We start from the raw sequence: 19,869 nt of genomic DNA, 5'->3' as shown, positions 1-19,869 counted from the left end.
CAAAAGTAAAAAATCAAACAGACATGCAACATGTTCTTACTGCATTGGTGGTAAAGAGAAATCAGATTTTTGGCCGAACTATTGCTTTAATGAAAGAGTTGACTCCCACTTCCTTGTGTTATGCCTGCACTATCTGACCTCTGGTGTCTTCCCGAGTATGTATGTGTGCATGTGTGACCTGGTAAGACCCTGAAAAGTATATTTTTGACATATACTTTGTGTGCAGTTGAATACAGTAGGCCTGTGTGCGTGTTTTAGTGTGGGTGCAGAGAGATAACCTGTGAGTGGAATTTGCTGAGTAAGAATCTGTGGCCTAGCAGAAAGGAAAGAACCAGGAACACACAAAAACTGCTTCATCCCCCCCTCTCTCTGTCCTGCTCTCGTCCACCTAAAATTGTGCCTCCGTCAGGCCTTTGGCTAATGGCTGGTGTTGGAGTGAAGACCCACAGAGGAAGCCGTGGTGCTGAGCATGCTGATGTGTCATGTCTTCCTCTCTGGGCCTGGTTTTCAACATACACAGCTCAGGAAAACAGCACACACACACACACACACACAAACACACACACTCATCCTTCTTCTTTTCCATGCCTGAGAGCACACACACCGGACTGACTCACAGCAGCTCCTTCTTCATTGAGGTTTCAGTGCGAAGGAAGCTTGGTTTTTGTGTTTTCGGGACACTTTGTGCTGTTGCATTCACTTCTTCTGCTGGAGCCATGAGCCGCTGCTGTGTGGTCAAAGTCATCTCCCTCACTGAGGTCCAGCTACTGCCGGTAGGTGGCTGCAGGTACAGAGACAGAGGGAGAAAGATAGAGATAGAAATTGAAATTTGGATGTCACTGCAAGGTTAAGATATGTTTTGAACCTTTCTCAGAAAGGTGTATGTGTATGAGGGGGTATGCTTGCTTCTTAGCAACGCAGAGCTAATAAGCTGCTAAACTTTTATGGGAGAACAGTTTGCTGCTGCATTGGATCAGATACATTCTTTTTTCCCCTCCAATATTCAGTTCAGCATTTTCTGCTGATATCATCCTGATACCGATACCTGGTATCAGATCAGTTTCATCTCTAAATATATGCTAATGTGATGCTAACACATATTCCTGATATGTAGCCAAGTTTCCAAATGTTCCAGAAAAAAGCTAAAAAAGCTAATATTTGTGGACAATATTTAGCATATAATACAATGATAACTTATAATACTAATACTAATAACATATAATACTAATAACATCTAGCCAAATTACCAAATGCTACGTAAAAAAAAGACAAATAACAGATAACATTTAGCATGCAATGCAATGCTAACTGATAATACTGATGTAACTAATAAAGCCAAATTAGCAAATGCTGCATAATAAAACAAATACTCATGTTTTAGCATGCTAACTGCTTAAACTAATAATATGTAGCAAAATTGCCATATGCTGCAAAAACTTATAGACACTATTTAGCATCTAACAGAAAGCTAACTGATACAGATAACATGGTCAAATTGGCAAATGAGGCATAAAAGGGCATTTTCATTCACCATTTAGCATATAGCGTGATGCTAACTGGTCATACATATAAAGTAGCCAAATGACCCAATGCTGCAAAATATTTTTAGACACCATTTTAGCATGTTCTGTTATGCTGACTTATTATACAGGGAATGTTTATCTAAATTACCACACACCTCAGAAAAAAACCCAAATATGTTTAGACACCATTTAGCTTATATCATGATGCTAACTGATAATGTTGATAACATGTAGTCAAATTATCAAATGCTCAAACAATCAAATCTTTATAGACAACATTTAGCATATAATGCAAAGCTAACTGATGATACCAAAAGGGCAAATGATTCAGAAAGAAATAATAGAAATACGATGTACATATAAAATTATGCAGTATGATGCAGCATTTCTGTCTCGTGTGAAGTAATATAAAGAAACATAAGCAGACAGACGAGCGTATGTCTGGGGTGGGTGGTATTCTGCTCAGTCATCTCAAAACAAGACACGGCTTCCCATAGGAAGAAGAATAGCCTTAATGGTCACAGTGGATTTCAGAATTCTTTTTGGTTTTTCCTGCTTTTACTTTCTCTTCCCTTTAGAAAGCTTTGTGGTTCAACGATTGTGTGTTTGTCAGAGAGCACACTCAACATGGACCTAACCACTGTTCTGGGTGAGCAGTTGTGGAGGGTAGAATGTGCAGAATTAACTGCACTCAACGTTCATAACAAGAACCAGATTCAATTGGCTCAATCTGTGCATTCAGTCTAAAAGCATGTTGTGGGGAATGGTTTGTGGGTGTGAAAGGTTTTGTCCATAATTTCTACAGTTAGCGCTAATCATCCACCCCAGTGTTTCATAACTTGACCTTTTCTGAAGTGAAACGAGAACTTGGCTAATACTGAAAGAGAATTGAGCAACATCTGCTCATCCGCACAGTAGAGATTACCTTCCAGTTCACACTTGAAGCAAGTCTGGGAGCCTGATGAATGGATCTAACATTTCTCAAACACGCAATTCAATAAGGTAAACTCATTTCTGTGAGATGTTCTTTAAATTTGTATGTTCTTTCTCATATTTAAAAATTAATGAACATGTGACTCGTGCATCTAGATTCACAAATGTTTAAGGAGCCATCTGTATTTCGTTAATCTTGATATACTTCAGCTTTCAGGCAGGAGAGATGCTCCTCTTAGAAGTGCAGCTGTAGCTGAGGCAGGAGATCACATTAGCCTTTAGCTTGCAAGGCATGTCCTTCTTAATAAATTGATGCCATAAAATTTAACTATGAGAGGAAAAGTTGCTTGGACTACCTTAAATTTATCAGGGAACAGCCTGTGACATGGAGCTGTGAGAGCAGAGGCTTTACTTTTACACTAGTTAGGTATGGGTGAGTGTGCACTCTGTCGTATCAGATTAGCCATGTGTATAGCCAGTGCAGCATTCCTCATCTGAGTGAGTTAAATGGGCAAAATGAAGTTATGAAGCTACAGCTGTGCTTCTAATAGAAGCTAAATTTCCTGCGTTCTCTCAGAGCTGGTATGGAATTAGAAAAGCAAACACAACAGAAAAGGTATTGCTGCTCTGACTCTACATACTAACTTCTACACTGTTCTTAAATCTGAATTCCACTCAAAAAGTTTCAGAAGTTTTCAACATCATCTTCCTTTTGATTCTTGCCAACAAAAACAGTAGCGAACAAGTTTTCCAAGAGTTCCTTAGCTACAGTAGGGAAAGCTATGGAGAAAAAAAAAGCATTAAAACTTATAAAAATGTTCTACGTTCACATCATTCAGCAGCGAAAAGTTCTGTAAATCACCCTTTCAGAAAATCCTCTTTCGCCTGTTGTTGTTTTCAATACGGCTGTGTGTCTTCACACATAGGCCTGCCATTGTCTGGCCTGCATTAGTGACTGAAGAACCATTACAGCTTGAATCAAATTACAGCCTCTAATTGGCTAATAAGCATGTCTCCGCCATTTACAGTACAGAGAGGAAAAGTAAGCCAAGGACATGCTGTTGAAAAAAAGGCTTTAGAGGGTCTTACGAGCCTGCATACTGGAGACACAGGAAACACTGTGACTTGTGTATCTTTCATAACCTTCGCCTGACAGCAGAAAAAACACTGTCTTTGACTTATGACGAATCCTGCAGGCTGATGAAAGGAGCTTGACTTCTGACTGATCTTGTAAGTGTAAGCCGTGTTGTGGTGAACTCTTAAATATGCATTCAGATCTGATGCTCTTCTGCTGAGGTAATTGCTGGGCTATGGCTGCTATGTGAACTTCCATAAACACAGAAGACGAGAAGTCTCGGCTTAATTTCATTCATTTAAGGGCCTTTTCTTAATATAGGCACCAATTTGTCGTGTGGTAACCAGAGAACATTCTGAAAATGAGGTGGTGTAATTCTGCCTCTTTCAATGACAAATAATTCTGAGTAAAGAAAGTAATTTGGGGGCAAACCAGTCACATTTATTTCAGAATGTCATGCAACATTAGGCAAAAAAAAGAAAAACCCTCACCAGAAAATAAATATTTAGCCAAATGACCATAAAAGTTTTTTTTGCCCAGCATTTTCCCAGAAATTCCTGTGTTTCATTTGATTAATTGAAGAGCTTTGTCCAAATATGGATGAAAATGTGATGATGACCAGAGAATATTCTGAAAATGAGGCCACTTCTGACTTTCGATAGCAAATCATTTTGAGAAAAAAACAAGGAATTTGGGAGGAAACCATTATCATTTATTTCTGAATGTCACACCATGTTAGGCGAATAAATAAAATTAAAAATAAAAAGTGTTGTCTAAATATATTTTAGAATAGAATATAATAATATCTGAAGATAAGGTTGCATAACAGTCACTTTCACTTTAACAAACAGTAATTCCTATTAATAACATCATTAGGAAGAAAAAAAATCTTGGAGGACAATTGAGATATTTTTAGCCACATGGCAATAAAAGTTTATTTTCAGACCTTTCCAAAAATACTTCGGCTGTCATTGAGTAACATCACAGTTGGCTCTTTGTGAACTCTGATAAAACGGGGCAATTTCAATCTTCCCAAAAGTGAAAAGGTCCATCCTATATTTAGTTTTACGATGTGTTGTGGCCTAATAAAAAGATGAGAGAGCCCAGTTCTTGACAGTTAGTTTTTGAGAGCGGTCTGAAGACAATGGCCCTCAGTGGGATCTGTCTGAAACGGGCCCCTGGGTCATTCAGAAACCACACACAACAAGTGGCATTTGTTTCTGAATCCCTGAAGCAGAAGTGGCAGAGGGTGGGATGGTAGGGGGAGGCTGGGTTGGTTTGTGACTGGCCGCTTTGCACAAACAGAATAGGGCGGTCCTCCTGAATTGGAGATATAGACAACGCACACGCATCCTATGGTGATCAAACTCAGCCAGATCAGTTCTCTGATGACCCTCTGTTTGAGGTGATTACCACACTGGGCAATAAAAGGGCAAGCCTGGCCTCCTTGCTAATTAGGTCATTTACTGCAGCCAGTCAGTTTATAAGGACAGCGGTGGATAGGAGGGGGCAGTCACTACGTATCCACTCACAAGATAACCTCAGCCTGTGATCCTACTAGAGTTCCTCCTCTGAGCTGTAGAAGACACGCTGGTTCTGAGAATGCCACACTTAACTGACTGTAGCTACTACAAGATGCGAGACGGAGCCAGAGTTTCCAGCGTAAGGACTTGTTTTGCTTCAATAGGACATTGGTTTCCACAAAGCTGCTTGAGTATGGTGTTTTAGTTTGAGTATTGTTTTGCGGGTTGTCATTGTTACTATTACAATTTTGTGGGTTACTATTGAACTTCAAGGCTTCTTGTGTGGAAATAGTTCTAGGATTCTCTCGGAAAACAGCTTCAGTGAACTGGTCAGTAGTACTAGACCCCAAATATTGGTCTTTTAGCTTGATTTTTGAGCGCTTTAGCCAAACGTTAAGGCTTCTTGTGTGGAAATGGTTCTACAGCAGCCTCCTCAACTGGTTGATTTGCTAGAATCTAAATCTTGGCTCTGCATTATGGATTGTTGGGACTGATAAGTGAAGCCTGGACTGGAAAAGTAGGTAATGATAGAGCTTTTCAGGGAAGCTTTTTAGTAATCTTTGATAAACTCTCAAGAAGAAAGCTTTTTGGGTGTCTATTCTAAGTAAATGATTCCAACTATTTCAGAGAGATTGGAAAGTGTCCAACATATCTGTCCTTTATAAGGAGTTAAATGTTGCTTACTTAGGGTCAAACTTCAGATAGCAGATATATAAATATATATGACAGCAGAATAAAGATTGACTGTCTCAATCCTCAGGTTCAGAACCACCTGGAGAGCTCCAAGTACCACATACACCAAGCCCAGGCCCAGCAGGTCAAGCAGTACCTGACCCTGGGCAGCAAGCTTGCCAGTCAGGCCCACCCGCACCCAGGGCAGGCCCTGGGCCCCATGCCCGTCATGCGCAATGGACACATGCCGCCCGTCAGCGACAACAGCACACCCGGCAGCCCCGTCACCCTGCTAACGCTCGCCAACAGCCACGACAGTGAGGTGAGTACCATCATATAACCCCTATACACCCCCTCACCACTCATCAATAACTTCAAACATGTAGCACTGATCAGCAGAAGGGAAATGAAAGGGCTCTCTAGTTTGATAAGAGGCACTTCCCCACCACCACACTGCAGCCTTCTTGTGTGGAAATGATGAAATGCTTGTTATCGGCTTAGGACCCCAGCCTGCCCCTCCCTCTGCACTGCTTTACTATGTTGAAGTTAATGACTATTAGGCTTTGAAGTTAATGCTAAAAAGATGAGACACGTTTGAATGTGGCACTTTCAGCAAGTGTTGACAAAAGGACAAGGGGTACACTGTAATCACTGTTTTCTTTTAGTTTCCAATGGATGAAGTTATTGATGATCTAATTAGCCTTGAATCCGGTGGCTTGGATTGTATGGAGCCTAGCATCATAATGCAAAACAACGTAAGTATGGATCATGTTAATTTGCTACTGCAAAAATGCATTGACTGTTGTTTCTTTTTACCTTCCTTTTACCTTTGCTTTACTGGCAAAGTGAGCACAGAGGCATGTGCATAAAAAAAGGAACAACATCTGTATGGCAATCACTCTAATTACTCAAGCACAGATTCGTAGACGTTTTGTACTTTCAGATAAATCTCTTAAGAACATCAAGGAGGGAATAATAGATCTGAGGTGCAAACAGAAGGTGTCTCTCCTTTGGTGTGCTTGGGAAAAAGCTTTTGCCTTTGTGTGAGGTCAGATTAAGTCCAAACTTGGAGTCAAAGTTCATGGTGTCTGTGGGGAAAAGACTCAACTTAGCTGCGTAACAATACAGATTAGTCGCCTAATACAATCAAGGCACTGTGTGGAATGCAGAAAATGAGTGGTAATGAGTGCAGGCCTTGCATATAGCTCTTTACTCTCCATGGGGGCCAGCTCCCTTCGCTTACACATTTCAAAAGCCAGTTCTCTTTGCAGATCATGAGGAAGAAAGAGAGGGAACAGACAGAAACATGGAGAGATAGAGAGATGGATAATCAGCTAAGGAAGTGCAATTTAGCGAAAGCATGAAAATGCACAGATGGGCGTCTAGGGATACAAGTGCCCCCTGTGTTTCTTTAACTGGCCACAAAATTCTGCAGCATTTCGCTGATGCCTGGGCCTGGACAAAGAAGGGCTTGAATAGTGATTAGAATAACACCTGAACTCACTCGAGAGGCATGCATCACTAAAAGAGGAACTGTCACGTTGCATTCCAGCACACAAAAAAAGACACAGAGCGACAGAGAGAACCCCAGTGTTACCGAATGAAGTAGTGATGGTGTGAAGACAGTGGTAGAGAGAGAGAGAGAGAGAGAGAGAGGAGAGAGACTGTGTACACTCCTGAAAATAGAAATGGCAGAAGGGGTTCTTTGTTTTTAAAACTCCATTTAAGATTCCGTACCAGTTCAAGATTTTTCATAGTACCATACAATTCAAAAACCATTTAGGAACCTTTATTTTTAACAGAATATGGTGTGAGAGTGGTGGTAAGAGAGAAAGAGAGAGAGAGAGAGAGAGAGAGAGAGAGAGAGAGAGAGAGAGAAAGAGAGAGAGAGAGAGAGAGAGAGAGAGAGAGAGAGAGAGACAGAGAGAGACAGAGAGAGAGAGAGAGAGAGAGAGAGACAGAGAGAGAGAGAGAGAAGAGACAGAGACAGAGAAAGATTAGTATGCTCCTAAAAATTAAGGTAGCAAAAAGGGGTTGGAGTGATGGCATGGAAAAAGTTAAATGGATGGTCCTTCAAAGAACCATGAGTGTAAATAAGCTTTTTTCAACCTAAAAGAGCCTCCATATAAAGTAAAGATTCAATAAACCTTTACTTATAAGATCACACAAAAGAAAGAGGGATGGTGTGACAGCTGAGGAGGAGAGTGGTGGAGGAGAAAGAGTAGGACAGAGACAGAGAGAGTGAGAGAGAGAGAGAGAGAGAGAGAGAGGAGAGAGAGAGAGAGAGGAGAGATTGCATCTGAGAGAGGGAGAGAGGCAGTGAGGCATTGGATTGGGCTAATGCTTAGACTCCCAATGGGCTTGTTCAGAAATGATACCATGCTTAAACGGATCAATTCGTTCTAATTAGTCATACAGCGTGATGCATCACGCCGTTTCACCGTGTCAACATATCCGTGAACACGGATGGGAATGGATTGAAGTGATTACGACGGCAGCAGTCGAGGGACTGTAACAATCTTTCATTTTGATAAGCGCTGGCTTCCCAAGCTGAGATAATGGGGTACACGGAGCACAGGCACAGCAAAGCAACCAGTCAAACACTGCAGTATCTGCTGCTGCTCTCTCTCTCTGTCTCTCTCGCTCTCTCTCTCTGTCTCTCTCTCTCTCTCTTTCTGTCTCTCTCTTTAGCCCTGACCCCCTCTTTAATCCTTTACCACACTAGTTTGCTCAACAGGGTTTTTCCAGGACATAAAAGTTTGAAGGGAAATTCCACCTTTTTCTACAATTTCTGCATAATTTAATCACTGAGATATAAACAAAGTTATTCGGGCTGATTTGGTGTGAAGTCCATAGTAGAGAAGCTTTATCAACTCAGAAAATCCTTACAACAGTAATGACCAGTGGACCTTCTGCATTTTTAAATGTAATGTTAAAAGCAGTGAAGTAGTGATAAATCTGAGAAAAAAAACATAAATTCTTACATGGACAGGAATTGAGCATTTCACATTAAATCAGTCTGATTGCCTTTGAGTACATTTTAATGATTTCATTGTGCAGAAATTTCGAAGAACTGGTGGAATGCCAGTTTAATGCAGGTTGATAGAGCAAGCTTTTATTATGTAATCTTGGGTCATTTCTGTCAGTCCATTCTTCAGAAAATATGCCCAAAATGTAAAGAGCAGCTGGTGTTTTCAAATGGTGGTAAAAAAGGCAAAAATCAACACAAAATATGAACACATTGTTTAAATGAATTAAATTCAATGCATTACTTTTTTTGAGTCTTCTAGAACTGGCCATACTTGTCATCATGCAGCTTTTGTTTCACTCATCAAAAGGAAAACCCTACAGGCAGAACTGAATTGTAGCTTATATCTAAAATTGTAGCAAAGGGACAGAGTAGAAATGTGCTGTTTGGAGGAGCAAGTTTGTTTGTTTGTTAGTGTATAACTGAATGCAGTAGAACTTTGAATCTGGCAGATGGAGCTGCTTCTAATGCACTGCTACCATCAAATGATGCAACACACACACCCACACACACACACACACACACACTCGGAAACTCATTCAGAATCTCACTCACATTCACAACCTCATTTCTTGGAGCTTGTCAAAAGTCAAAACTATCACAAACTTATGAAAAAGCTACTACTATGTAAACTATGTAAACAGGACTGCTTCTGAACATTTTGGGGGTCTTAATTGAAATCCATTTTGGGGGCCCCATTCACTTGAGACATTTTAGATTAATAAGGATTAATTTGAAATAATACTTCACACGAAACATGATAAACAAAAACTGACCATATATGGTGGAACAGAATCTTCAAACAACAAAATTGTCTCTATAAATATATAATAAATGAAATAAATCACATAAAATACATATTTTATACCATTTGCCTTTAACATTGGGTGAACATTTCACAATGAGCCCAATAGACCAATAGAAATGCCCAATTCAAGTGAAGAACATTCTTCTGTAAAGTTAACCACTTTGGACATGTGCCTTTGTTATGACAGCGATGATATCTAGAACACTTCTCACCTTCTCCCCTCTTCCTCTCTCTCTCTTTTCCTAAAGGTGTCCCTGAACAGTGGCATTCTGGAGGTGTACGGCGGTGACCAAGGTATGACTGCCCCTCATGGTGGACTGACACCCCCCTCATGCCCCACAAAGTTCTCTGTTAAAAGGGAAGTCACAGGTACGGAGCACAGCTGCCTATCTGTCCAGCTGCTGGGTCCAGCTTCCAATAAGCCTGGTAGCATTCAGAATGATCGTCAGTAAGGTGGTAGAGTGAGGACCACTTTGAGCACTATATCTACCAAACTGTGATGCTATGAGGCTTTTTGGAACCCAGACCCAGCGCTGTTAGAAAAACCTTTTCAACAGAGGAATCCATCAGTGAAGCTTTATTTCACAACCACATCACTGAAAAAGAAATCTGAATTCATTAGATTCGAATCTGAGCAACATTCCTATATGAATAAAAATATGTGAAAATTGCCCAATATAATATTTCAGTTATATGGAAACGATATACACACTTGAATCAAGTAAATTGAATCTATTGCTTTTTTCAGCGTAAAGTTTATGGTTCAGACCCCTAACTGCACCAGTCATTTCAAAATTAATACGGTTTTACACTGTAGCATAAGCAGCATGACTGCTATTCAGTAAACTCACGCACATACCCCACCTACTGTAACTGCTGCCATGTTTGTATGTGAGTACATTACTATTGCTTTAAATGTAATGAGGCTGAATGTGAAAGGAAAACACGCCAATATGTTTTATGTCAATGGCTGCCTGCTTATTTTGGGGATTCAGAGTGCACATTGTTTGTCTTGCTGTTTTATTGCACGTATTTCGCATTATCAACGCTTCAGTTGGCTGAATGTGCTGGCATATATGCTTGGTGTGCTACACATGGAACAAAGGCCTCTTTAAGAGAGACTTTTTTCCCCTTATGAATGTCATGCATCAAGTAAAGCTAATTGATTTAGGAAATATTAAGGATGCCTCAAGAACTCTTCACTCTGACGAGAAAATAAGTCAATTACCATCTTTTTCACATAAGCGTGCTGCAGGACAATGAGTGGTTGCACACAGCTTAAATGTCCCTATTGAATCAGCAGAAATGAATTGAGAAATCCAATCACACGTCCCCATTACATAATTTAGAAGAATGCGAGTGAGATTCTGGATGCTGGAGCACTTTGGCTCTTCCCTGATTCGGTACATCAGCAAATTTGTAAAGCTGAGTTAATTGTCAGCGAGGGTGTCTTAAAAGAGGGCACACAGCGTTCCTACAGTGAGCCAAAGAACTAAGAGCCTAGAAGAATGAACATAGCTCATTCACAGCCAAGAGAACACTCATATTGCTGTGTGGGTTAGCAAAGCATCTGCTGAAGGTCTGATTTTAGGGCTTTGGGTGTTAGGGATTAGTTGACTTTTGCTGATTCTAATTATAAATATTTTATCTAACTTGCGTCTTATTTAGTCTAAGTTCATTGTCTACCACCACAGACACAATACTATGCACCCTGACTTGAACCCTTTGTAAACAGCGTCTGGATGCTGTCTCTAAAACTCTCTCCTCTTCTCTCTTTCCCTGCAGAACATGATACCAGAGTCTTAGCAAAAGAGAGACAGAAAAAAGACAACCACAATCTGAGTAAGCTGCCTCTTCTGTTGAAATGCACAGGCCCTGAAAGTGCTAGTATACAGTATTTTTTTAGTTTGTGTGTTGGATATAAATTATTGGTTTCTCCTTCCTTCAGTTGAAAGAAGGCGACGGTACAATATCAACTACAGAATCAAGGAGCTTGGAACTCTCATACCAAAGTCCAATGACCCGTGAGTAGCACCTCGTTCAGTTTGACTTATAAAATATTCTTATTTATATTCTTATAATATATGATTCTTAAAATAAATTCGCATAATTATGCCCTTAGCTCAAATGTAAACAATCAGCAAAGACATGTTTGGTATCTGAAGTTTGCCTTTTTTGATTTAGCACTGGAGCTATGAGGTCAACGTAGCTAACAAGAAATAGAAGCTTATGAATTAACATTGTGCGAATTGCATGCCTGTACTTGCACTAAATAATCACACATTTGCTTTAAACTAAGTCAAGTTGTTAAGCAGTCTTACATAGGCTCCCTCATGTAGTCTCCGACACTGTATGATATATTTTTATCTACCAAAAATAGACAAAAGTACAGACAAAAGTAAATGATGCTACTGCTGCTACATTTTAACAGATTTTAGCAGATAATCATGCTGAAAAAACATAAAAACATTGAAAGTTTCTTTTGGTCACTGGTGGGTTTTTAATGTGTTTTGGCTTGGGTTGATACCACGATGTAAGGAATCCTAACGGTTTAACAACTGACCTGTGACTAATTCTAGATGTATCAGGTGGTTTTCTAACCAGATCTAAAAGTGTTCTCTTTGAAACGAGTGGTAACTTTTAAGACAATTCCCATTAGGATGCAAAATCATCATTTTTTTTCAGTGGGGAACAGTGTGTAATACAGTGTCAGAAACAATGTAAGCAAGTATGAGATAATGATTTGTCACAGTTTGAGGCAAGTGTGTGACAATTTAGCCATAAATGTTGCAGGATGCTAATATGTGAGGTATAATTACTTAGCTACATCAGCCTCGTAGCTCCAGTGCAAAGCCAGAGAAGCAAATTTCAGACACCAAACCTGTCTTGGTTGACCAACTACATTGAGGTTAAGGGGAAAATGTGTCACCAGACTTTAGGAATAAAATCTATTAGTCTAATTTGTTAGCCTGAATAGCCTATAGCTACTGCAAAAATGCATAAAAATGACATGGCTGTACAAAATGAATGACAGAAATACAAAATGACCTCACTTTCAAAGTTGCACCCAAAGACTGCACTTTGTCTGCTCGCCCAGTGTGAAGTGGTATCAGTAGCTCAGTGCAAAGCCCCATTTGAATGATGAAAATGGGGTTAAAGGCGAAGAACAGGCCAGTTGAATCAAAGTTTAAGCACAATTGGACCTACAGATGGAATATGGTCCAGAGAGGGAATCCAGTGGCCCAGCTCAATTGAACTTTTGATAGAATTTAAATGGAAGGTTACCGTTGTCACTGTGCCATTAGCACAAGATAAAGGAGATTATTAGCTCTGATCAGACCAACGTCTTACTCCAAAGAAAGAGACAATTTTACCACACTTCCTCCCTTTTAAAAAAGTAATGGAATCAGGAATGGGCGCACTTTACTTCAGCTTCCAAAGTTCATTTTTTTTCTTACCTCTTCCGACACCTATTTTTACTCAAGGATTAATTTTACCATACAAGGGCCACAGAATGGACTTTCTGCAGACACACTTAACTATTCTATTAAAATTCCCATTCAAAGGCAATGTAATGTCCGAGAATGAATAATTGGCCATGTAAATCACCATTTCTTATTCCTGTAAAAAAGGGGGCTCTTTGTGAGGGTATTTTTCCTGTGCATGTGAAGGTTCTGCTGACGCGAGGCTTGCGTGAAAAAGGTTATCTTTTCCCTTCTCTGGCAGTGATATGCGCTGGAACAAAGGGACCATCCTCAAGGCCTCAGTGGAGTACATTAAGTGGCTACAGAAAGAGCAGCAGCATGCCCGTGAGCTGGAGAGCCGACAGAAGAAGCTGGAGCAGGCCAACAGGAGACTACTGCTCAGGATCCAGGTACAGAGAGAGAGAGCAAAAGAGGGGGAGAGAAAGAGAATATAAAGAGATTCATATGTTAAGGCCATAAACTTTTTAACCCCAAAAGAAACTGCAATGCAATACAAGAACAGTATAATTCACTAACATAGATAACATTAGGAGTGGCTATAAAAATCTACAGAATTTACAAGATGCTTATAGGAGACAACATCATAGGTTTACAAATATGACCTTAAATGCAGGTGATTTTTACATATAATATAACCTGATGTAGTCATTTAACTCTTTAAACTTTAAACCCCATCAGCAGGTATACTAGTAGTCAATTCATGCTATTTCCTGGACAAAAAACCTTCAGATTAATAACAATAACCCTAACTCACTTTAAGCTACTGTTTAAAAAGTTAGTAAGATATATGCATGTTATACGTTGTATATTAAAAAGTGAACATTATACATTACATGTTGCACATATATCATTATGGTTTGAGATAATTGGCAGCAATAACACTATGTATAACCATGTAAATACTAGGATAATTGCAGACTACTATTAGTCAATAGTACAGCACAGAGCCATTCAGTCAGAGTGTGGTCATCACTGGCTGTAGGTTGACTCATTATAGAGCCTAATGGCTCTGAATAGGAACAACTTCACATTAGGGAAAATGCCAAAGAGTAAAACGAGTGGAAAAGTGTGTATTGGATATAAGTAAGGCAGACAGAAAAGCAGTCAGACAGAACCCTGTCTCATGTCCCGGTCTTCACCCAACTCTCCCCACAGCCCTCCTGTCCTCCTCCGCTGCCTGACAGCAGACTAGCCCGTGTTACTGATGTTTTTAACTGCAGTTAAAGCTCCTCCTGCTTTGAAGCCTAGCGAGCTGGGGTAATTACCTGATTAATAAACAGCGGAGCTACAGCTCTGTCAGGAGAGGAATGGGCCTGGAATTAGATTATGAGGCCTAATAATACAGAAGAGTCCCCCCTCATCTGAAATTATGCATTACATTCCCGCGGTATTGACATACTCACAGAGCAGGCAGCGGAGACATTACAGGAGTCCTCACACGCAGAGACATCGCAATTAGCCACCAAAGTAATTATCCACCGTCTCCCCATCCAGCAGCTACTGATCCTCCACTGTGTTTCTGCATACAGCCAGCACTGTCAGGCAGTCTGCTTTATCCTGAGTTTCACAAAAGAAAACTGCTGAACTATTCACAGCTTGGTTGTAGAAGCTGGTGAATAATTACAGTAATGGACACCTATTAGTAGTTATTATTTAGCCATAAGTTGGTTTTATTCGTCATTAGCTCCCTTATTTGTTATGTTTGGGTAAGTTTCTGTATTAGCTTCTGTATAATAATTTCTCAAACTATTAGATTTAAACTAAAAACTATTAATTCTTTAATAAATATTGAGCAATAAATATTAGTAGACTAACTATAACTATTAGCAGTTATTATTAGTTATTAGTTCCCTTATTTGTCAAGCCTGGGTCAGTTTCCATACTAGCTAACGATTTATAGTTAATTAATTAGTTAAAAACTATAAGTTCCTTAAAAACTGTGAGGCAATAAGTATTATTAGCTATCTATTAGTAATCTGTTATTAGTAATTAGCTCTATAATCAGCCAAGATTGCCATTAATTCATCAGTCAAGGTTCTTTAGTAGTATTAACTATTAAATAGTTTTGATAATTGACTTGAATTGATAGTTTTGACTATTGATAATTATGATTTAGTTACTATTATTACTAGTTACTTACTGATTAGTCAAGTTGGAGTCTGTTACTGTATAAGGCTTCATAACATGTTGTAATAGACAACATTATTAATAGTTATTGAAAGATTATTAATAGCTAAAACCTGTTATTAAATCCATTTTTGTTTTTGATTTTTTTTTACACCATTTAAAAATGTCAGCTGCTGTTGATATTGTGTAAACATTTCATGACAAATGACCAACAGAAATTGTTTTTTTTATGAAAATGACTATATGAAATGTGAATCGCACTGTCCTTAAGTAAGCAGAGATGTGGAACACAGGTTGTGTTGAAAGTAACATGAAATGTGTTGTCCTTAACTAGACACACAAGTTGACACTAGTTTATAACTGTTTTGAGGGTGAATCGCTATTCTAAAGAATTGTAACTGAGTCCAGTCATTTGAAGTCAGAAATTTATATCTAACGTGCATGTGTTTTCAACAGGAGCTGGAGATTCAGGCTCGTGCTCATGGTCTGCCAAGTACTCTGGGGGCTGTGGAACTCTCCTCTCACCTGCTAAAACAGCAGCAGCAGCAGCAGCAGCAGGCCCCTCAGCCTGTCCCAGGACCACAGGCCCCTCAGGCCTCTCAGCCTGCTCTGTACCCTCAGGAGGAGCTCAACGGTCCTGAATACCTCCAGAGGACCTCCCTCCCCGCCATTGTCTCAGCAGGAGGAGGCGGAGGAGTCAGCGAACAGGCTGATGTCTCCACCACGTTCTCGGACCCGCTCTCGCACTTCACAGACTTCTTCAGTGCCACTCTGAAAGAAGAGCATCGGCTGGATGAGATCCTGATGGATGAAGCGCTCTCGCCCTTTGGCGCTGACCCTCTGCTCTCGGCCACCTCCCCCGCTGCCTCCAAAGGGAGCAGCCGCAGGAGCAGCTTTAGCACAGATGACGGTGACGACCTCTAACCAACTGACCTCTGTCAGACAGAGGTTGAGTAAAGCAGTCTGGCCCCTACAGGAGGCCCTCTAGAGGAGGAAAAAAGAAGCACAGGCTCTTGGACACTTGTGTGTGCAACTGAACTCCCGCTTTGTGCATTGGACTACAGGGTGCTAAACTCTGGTCCTGGATATCTACTAGCTTGGATAGTTTAGCTCCAACAGATTTGGCTCTAATGTCTTCTATCGGTCTTGATTGATGAATTGCTTGATTCAAATGTGCCAATTCCACATGAGCAATATAACACTGCTGTTGTAAGAAAACGTCCTATTGCTGAAAAGGCACCTTTTAACAAGTAAAGAAAGTTCAATTTTAGTAAAAGATAAAGCTTTGCTTTGCTTCTAAGTGGCACAACTGTCTATACGATGCCTGGTGATGCCCTAGCCATCTGTAGTCAGGAGTCCAATACAGCACAATTGGCCTCACTCTCTCTGGATGAGTAAGATAGTCCTCCCTAACCCATTACCTAGAGCAATGCTAGCCAACATGGCCATCCATTAGCTGGTGTAACAGAGTTGGAGGTTAGTGTTCTCCTCCAAGTATGTTGAGCTGGCCAAACACATTGCATTAGTGTAAGTTCAAAAAGAGCAGGTGATGAGAGAAGATGCTTTCCTTTATGACAGCAAAGATATATTACGTCAATAAAACTGCCACAAGTATGTAAACTAAAAGACTTGACTATGTTGATGCAGTACATTTTATTCATGTGGAAATGATACACATTAGAATCAAGTACATTTAATGTATCACTCTGTAAATGTTTACTGCAGCATACAGCTGCTTAGGGATTGATATAAAGGTTTAACAGGTACTACGCTTAACAAAAAAGCTACCTTTATGCAGTGCAGCCTGTTTATGTTTAGTACAGTATAAACCTTCATAAAAATGTAAGTTGTAATTAGCCTAAGCTTAATCTTAAGCACAGCTGTTGCAGGTGTGTTAGCTAAGAGTTGGAACTAAACTAAACTGATAGATGTCCAGGCCCAGCGTTGGCCATTCCTGAACTACACAGACAAGGAGAGCTACTTCTTCAAGTCTTGCGCCAATGTTGAGTCAGACACATCAAAAAGAAAAAGGGAGATTGACTGAAGTGCTGATACTTATCTACTGTCCAGCCTACCGTGTCTGATGGATGGCCTTTACTGTATATCCTTGGTCACACTCATAACACTGGTCACTCGCGTCCACTGGAGTTTGAAAAACTTTATATTTCTGAAATGTATTATAATGACATTGTTCATCTGGACCAGTAAAAGAAAAAGAAGAAGAGGAGAAGAGAAGAGAGGATTTTTTTAATCCCTCGTGCCTTATCCATAAAAACTGGTTAGCTTTATAACCACTTAAGAGGAAGCAATGCAAATGTAATTACTAGCCAAAAAACCTAACCTGCCTTTTTATGTTTTTTTTTCTTTGTTGGTTTATAAAGTATTTTTAAAAAAGATATCCATGTATGTATTTATATGTCTTAATCCCTGTATTGTTACAAACAAATTTGTAGACAATCTAACGTTCTGTTTTTTTATAATGTTGGGGGTGGGGGAAATACAATAAACCCCTTTTTGATAAATCAATGATTTTCTCTCATTCCTTATTCTCACTGCAACATCTTTAAAATATGACTATTCCATCTCCAAATGTCAATTAAACTATAATTGCAATGCACATGTTTAAAATAAAGACAAATCAATTCATTTCATTTAGAATTACATCACATCAACACAATCTGCTTACTGTTGTAGTTCAGCCAAAGACGTTTTTCAAAATATTCCATTGGTGTGCATAATATGGGAAAATCTCTCACAGTTGTTGTTCATAATAGTGTCTTACCTTTAACAGCTTTTAATTATTCACTCTAAAATCCCAGCCTTATTACATACTAAGGCTTATTATTCAGTAACTACTAGGACATCAATGCAAACTGGCCGAGCTATTCTTAGAATATAGAAGTGTGTAATAAAACTTTGTGTGAATCAGGTGGATCTGAATTGAGCTGCAAATATGTTCTGCAGGAGTTTCTTCAGGAACAAAACAAGTGAAGAATCAGTTAGTTTAGGCATTTAATTAAACCTTTTTGATCAGCATTAATAAATACGTTACAGTAGCACTTTGCTTTACAATTTGTATTAATTAGAAGTAATGTGTGGCACATCATTTGAATGTCAGATATTAAAGCACATAATCATTTACATAATTTATTATTAAACAAAACAGAAATTATTATTATTATATGACAAGCATGTGTAAACTTTAGACAGTAGCATATGTGAAAACTACAAGGATTGTACAGCAGTATTTGATGTTACACTGCAATAACTACTTTGAATGTAATAGATAATCTTGTAGTGCTGACTATTAGTACTTAAGTAATACCTATTTTAACCCTTTGCAGGTTCATTATGTAAGTACATAGTTACTAACGTGAGAAATACCAAGTACTTCTGAAGAAGAACTGCAGTTTAAGTTTTTCACAATGATATTATCAGCATCATTTGAGTGAAATGTAGAATTCTTAAATTTTAAAACAAATTTCAGCATTTCAGTATTTGGTACTGTATGTCCCCCTTTTGCTTCAATGTCAGTGTACATGATCTGGCATGGACTCCACAAGTTTGTGCAAAAGCCTCTGATCAGTAGACTAAATCCACCTGAGAGTTGCACAAGCCTCAATGAAAGAGATAAGACTCAAAAAAGAAATAAAACAGCTAACCTTTATGTGCAAAAGCCTGAAAGGGGAATTCTACCAACCACCAAATTCTATAATTACATGGCTAAGATGTAAACAGTCATTCAGAGGGGTTTGATGTGAAATGCTCCACTGTGGAGAAACGTACTGAGTCAGCATTGTTCATGGTGGCAGTGATAAGAACCAGATGTCTGAAGAGTTTAATGTTGCTAAAAGAAAGAAAGCTATTACATGAAATGGTTCTGAATATGCTGCCTGATACCTGAGACACCTTAAGATTTGAGAACAGGTTTTGGCCTAAAAGGAATTTCTTAAAATGCTTTCATGGCAGAGATGTACATGCAGGGTGTTGTGGGTAAAATAGCCCCAAATAAAAACCTCACTATTTTATCATTATCAACAGTGCATATAAAACTTTTCATTGTGGATAGTAAATAAAATGGCTATATTTGTTTTGCAGACATCACAGCCTCTGGTTCCTACCACCATCACTGTAAGAAAAAACTGAGTCCATTTCTCTACAATGAATCATTTCACATTAAACTACTCTGAATAACTGTTTATAGCTTAGTGATTGAATTACCAGTTGAATTCCTTTTAAATGTTGCCAGCATCACAAATATGTTTAAGTCTGATTAATGGCCAAGAAATAGAGCAGAATCTTGAATATTAGTTATTCATTTTACTTGTCATATTTTTTGTTCTGTTTCTGTTGTTTTTTTTACAGTTTAAATACAAAGAACCTCAGTGTGGTCAATGTGATCTAAGACGTTTGGACCCCACAGTATGTATTAGACATTAGTTTTGATTCCTACATACTTAGTACTAGTTACAAAGTGTATTATAAAATAAACTGTGACCCAAATTACCATCAATTACCTTTAAAAAAGGGTTTATTTTTTAACAAAGTTGAAAAAACATTATTTGTTTCTGTCAATTGTGGGGACAAAGACTTCCTTTCGTTGCCTGGAGATTTAGTTAAACCTTATCCATAACTACTACTAGCCGAACCCTAAGCATAGCCTCAAAACATATCTTCACCTCAAAATTTTATGAT

General features: G+C 39.1%; 1 protein-coding gene across 5 annotated transcripts in view; it reads left to right on the top strand.

Moving 5' to 3' along the window:
• tfec (transcription factor EC) overlaps window positions 1-16,820 on the top strand; it is a 61,394-nt gene extending 44,574 nt beyond the window's left edge. The window contains exons 1-8 of one of the 5 annotated variants that reach the window (XM_036577497.1): window positions 619-773; window positions 5,815-6,048; window positions 6,392-6,481; window positions 9,811-9,931; window positions 11,348-11,404; window positions 11,511-11,586; window positions 13,289-13,436; window positions 15,631-16,820. In XM_036577497.1, the coding sequence (XP_036433390.1) occupies window positions 717-773; window positions 5,815-6,048; window positions 6,392-6,481; window positions 9,811-9,931; window positions 11,348-11,404; window positions 11,511-11,586; window positions 13,289-13,436; window positions 15,631-16,098 (1,251 nt within the window). In that variant the 5' untranslated portion in view covers window positions 619-716 and the 3' untranslated portion in view covers window positions 16,099-16,820. Of the gene's footprint in view, window positions 1-618; window positions 774-4,918; window positions 5,194-5,814; window positions 6,049-6,391; window positions 6,482-9,810; window positions 9,932-11,347; window positions 11,405-11,510; window positions 11,587-13,288; window positions 13,437-15,630 lie in introns of those variants that run through there. The other 4 variants (XM_036577498.1, XM_036577496.1, XM_036577494.1 and 1 more) reach the window with 4 other exon arrangements.
• Window positions 16,821-19,869: the final 3,049 nt, after the last annotated feature.

The sequence above is a fragment of the Colossoma macropomum genome, unplaced genomic scaffold, assembly GCF_904425465.1.
Source record: "Colossoma macropomum unplaced genomic scaffold, Colossoma_macropomum, whole genome shotgun sequence".
Classification (NCBI taxonomy): domain Eukaryota; kingdom Metazoa; phylum Chordata; class Actinopteri; order Characiformes; family Serrasalmidae; genus Colossoma; species Colossoma macropomum.
This window is presented reverse-complemented; position numbering and strand designations above follow the sequence as displayed.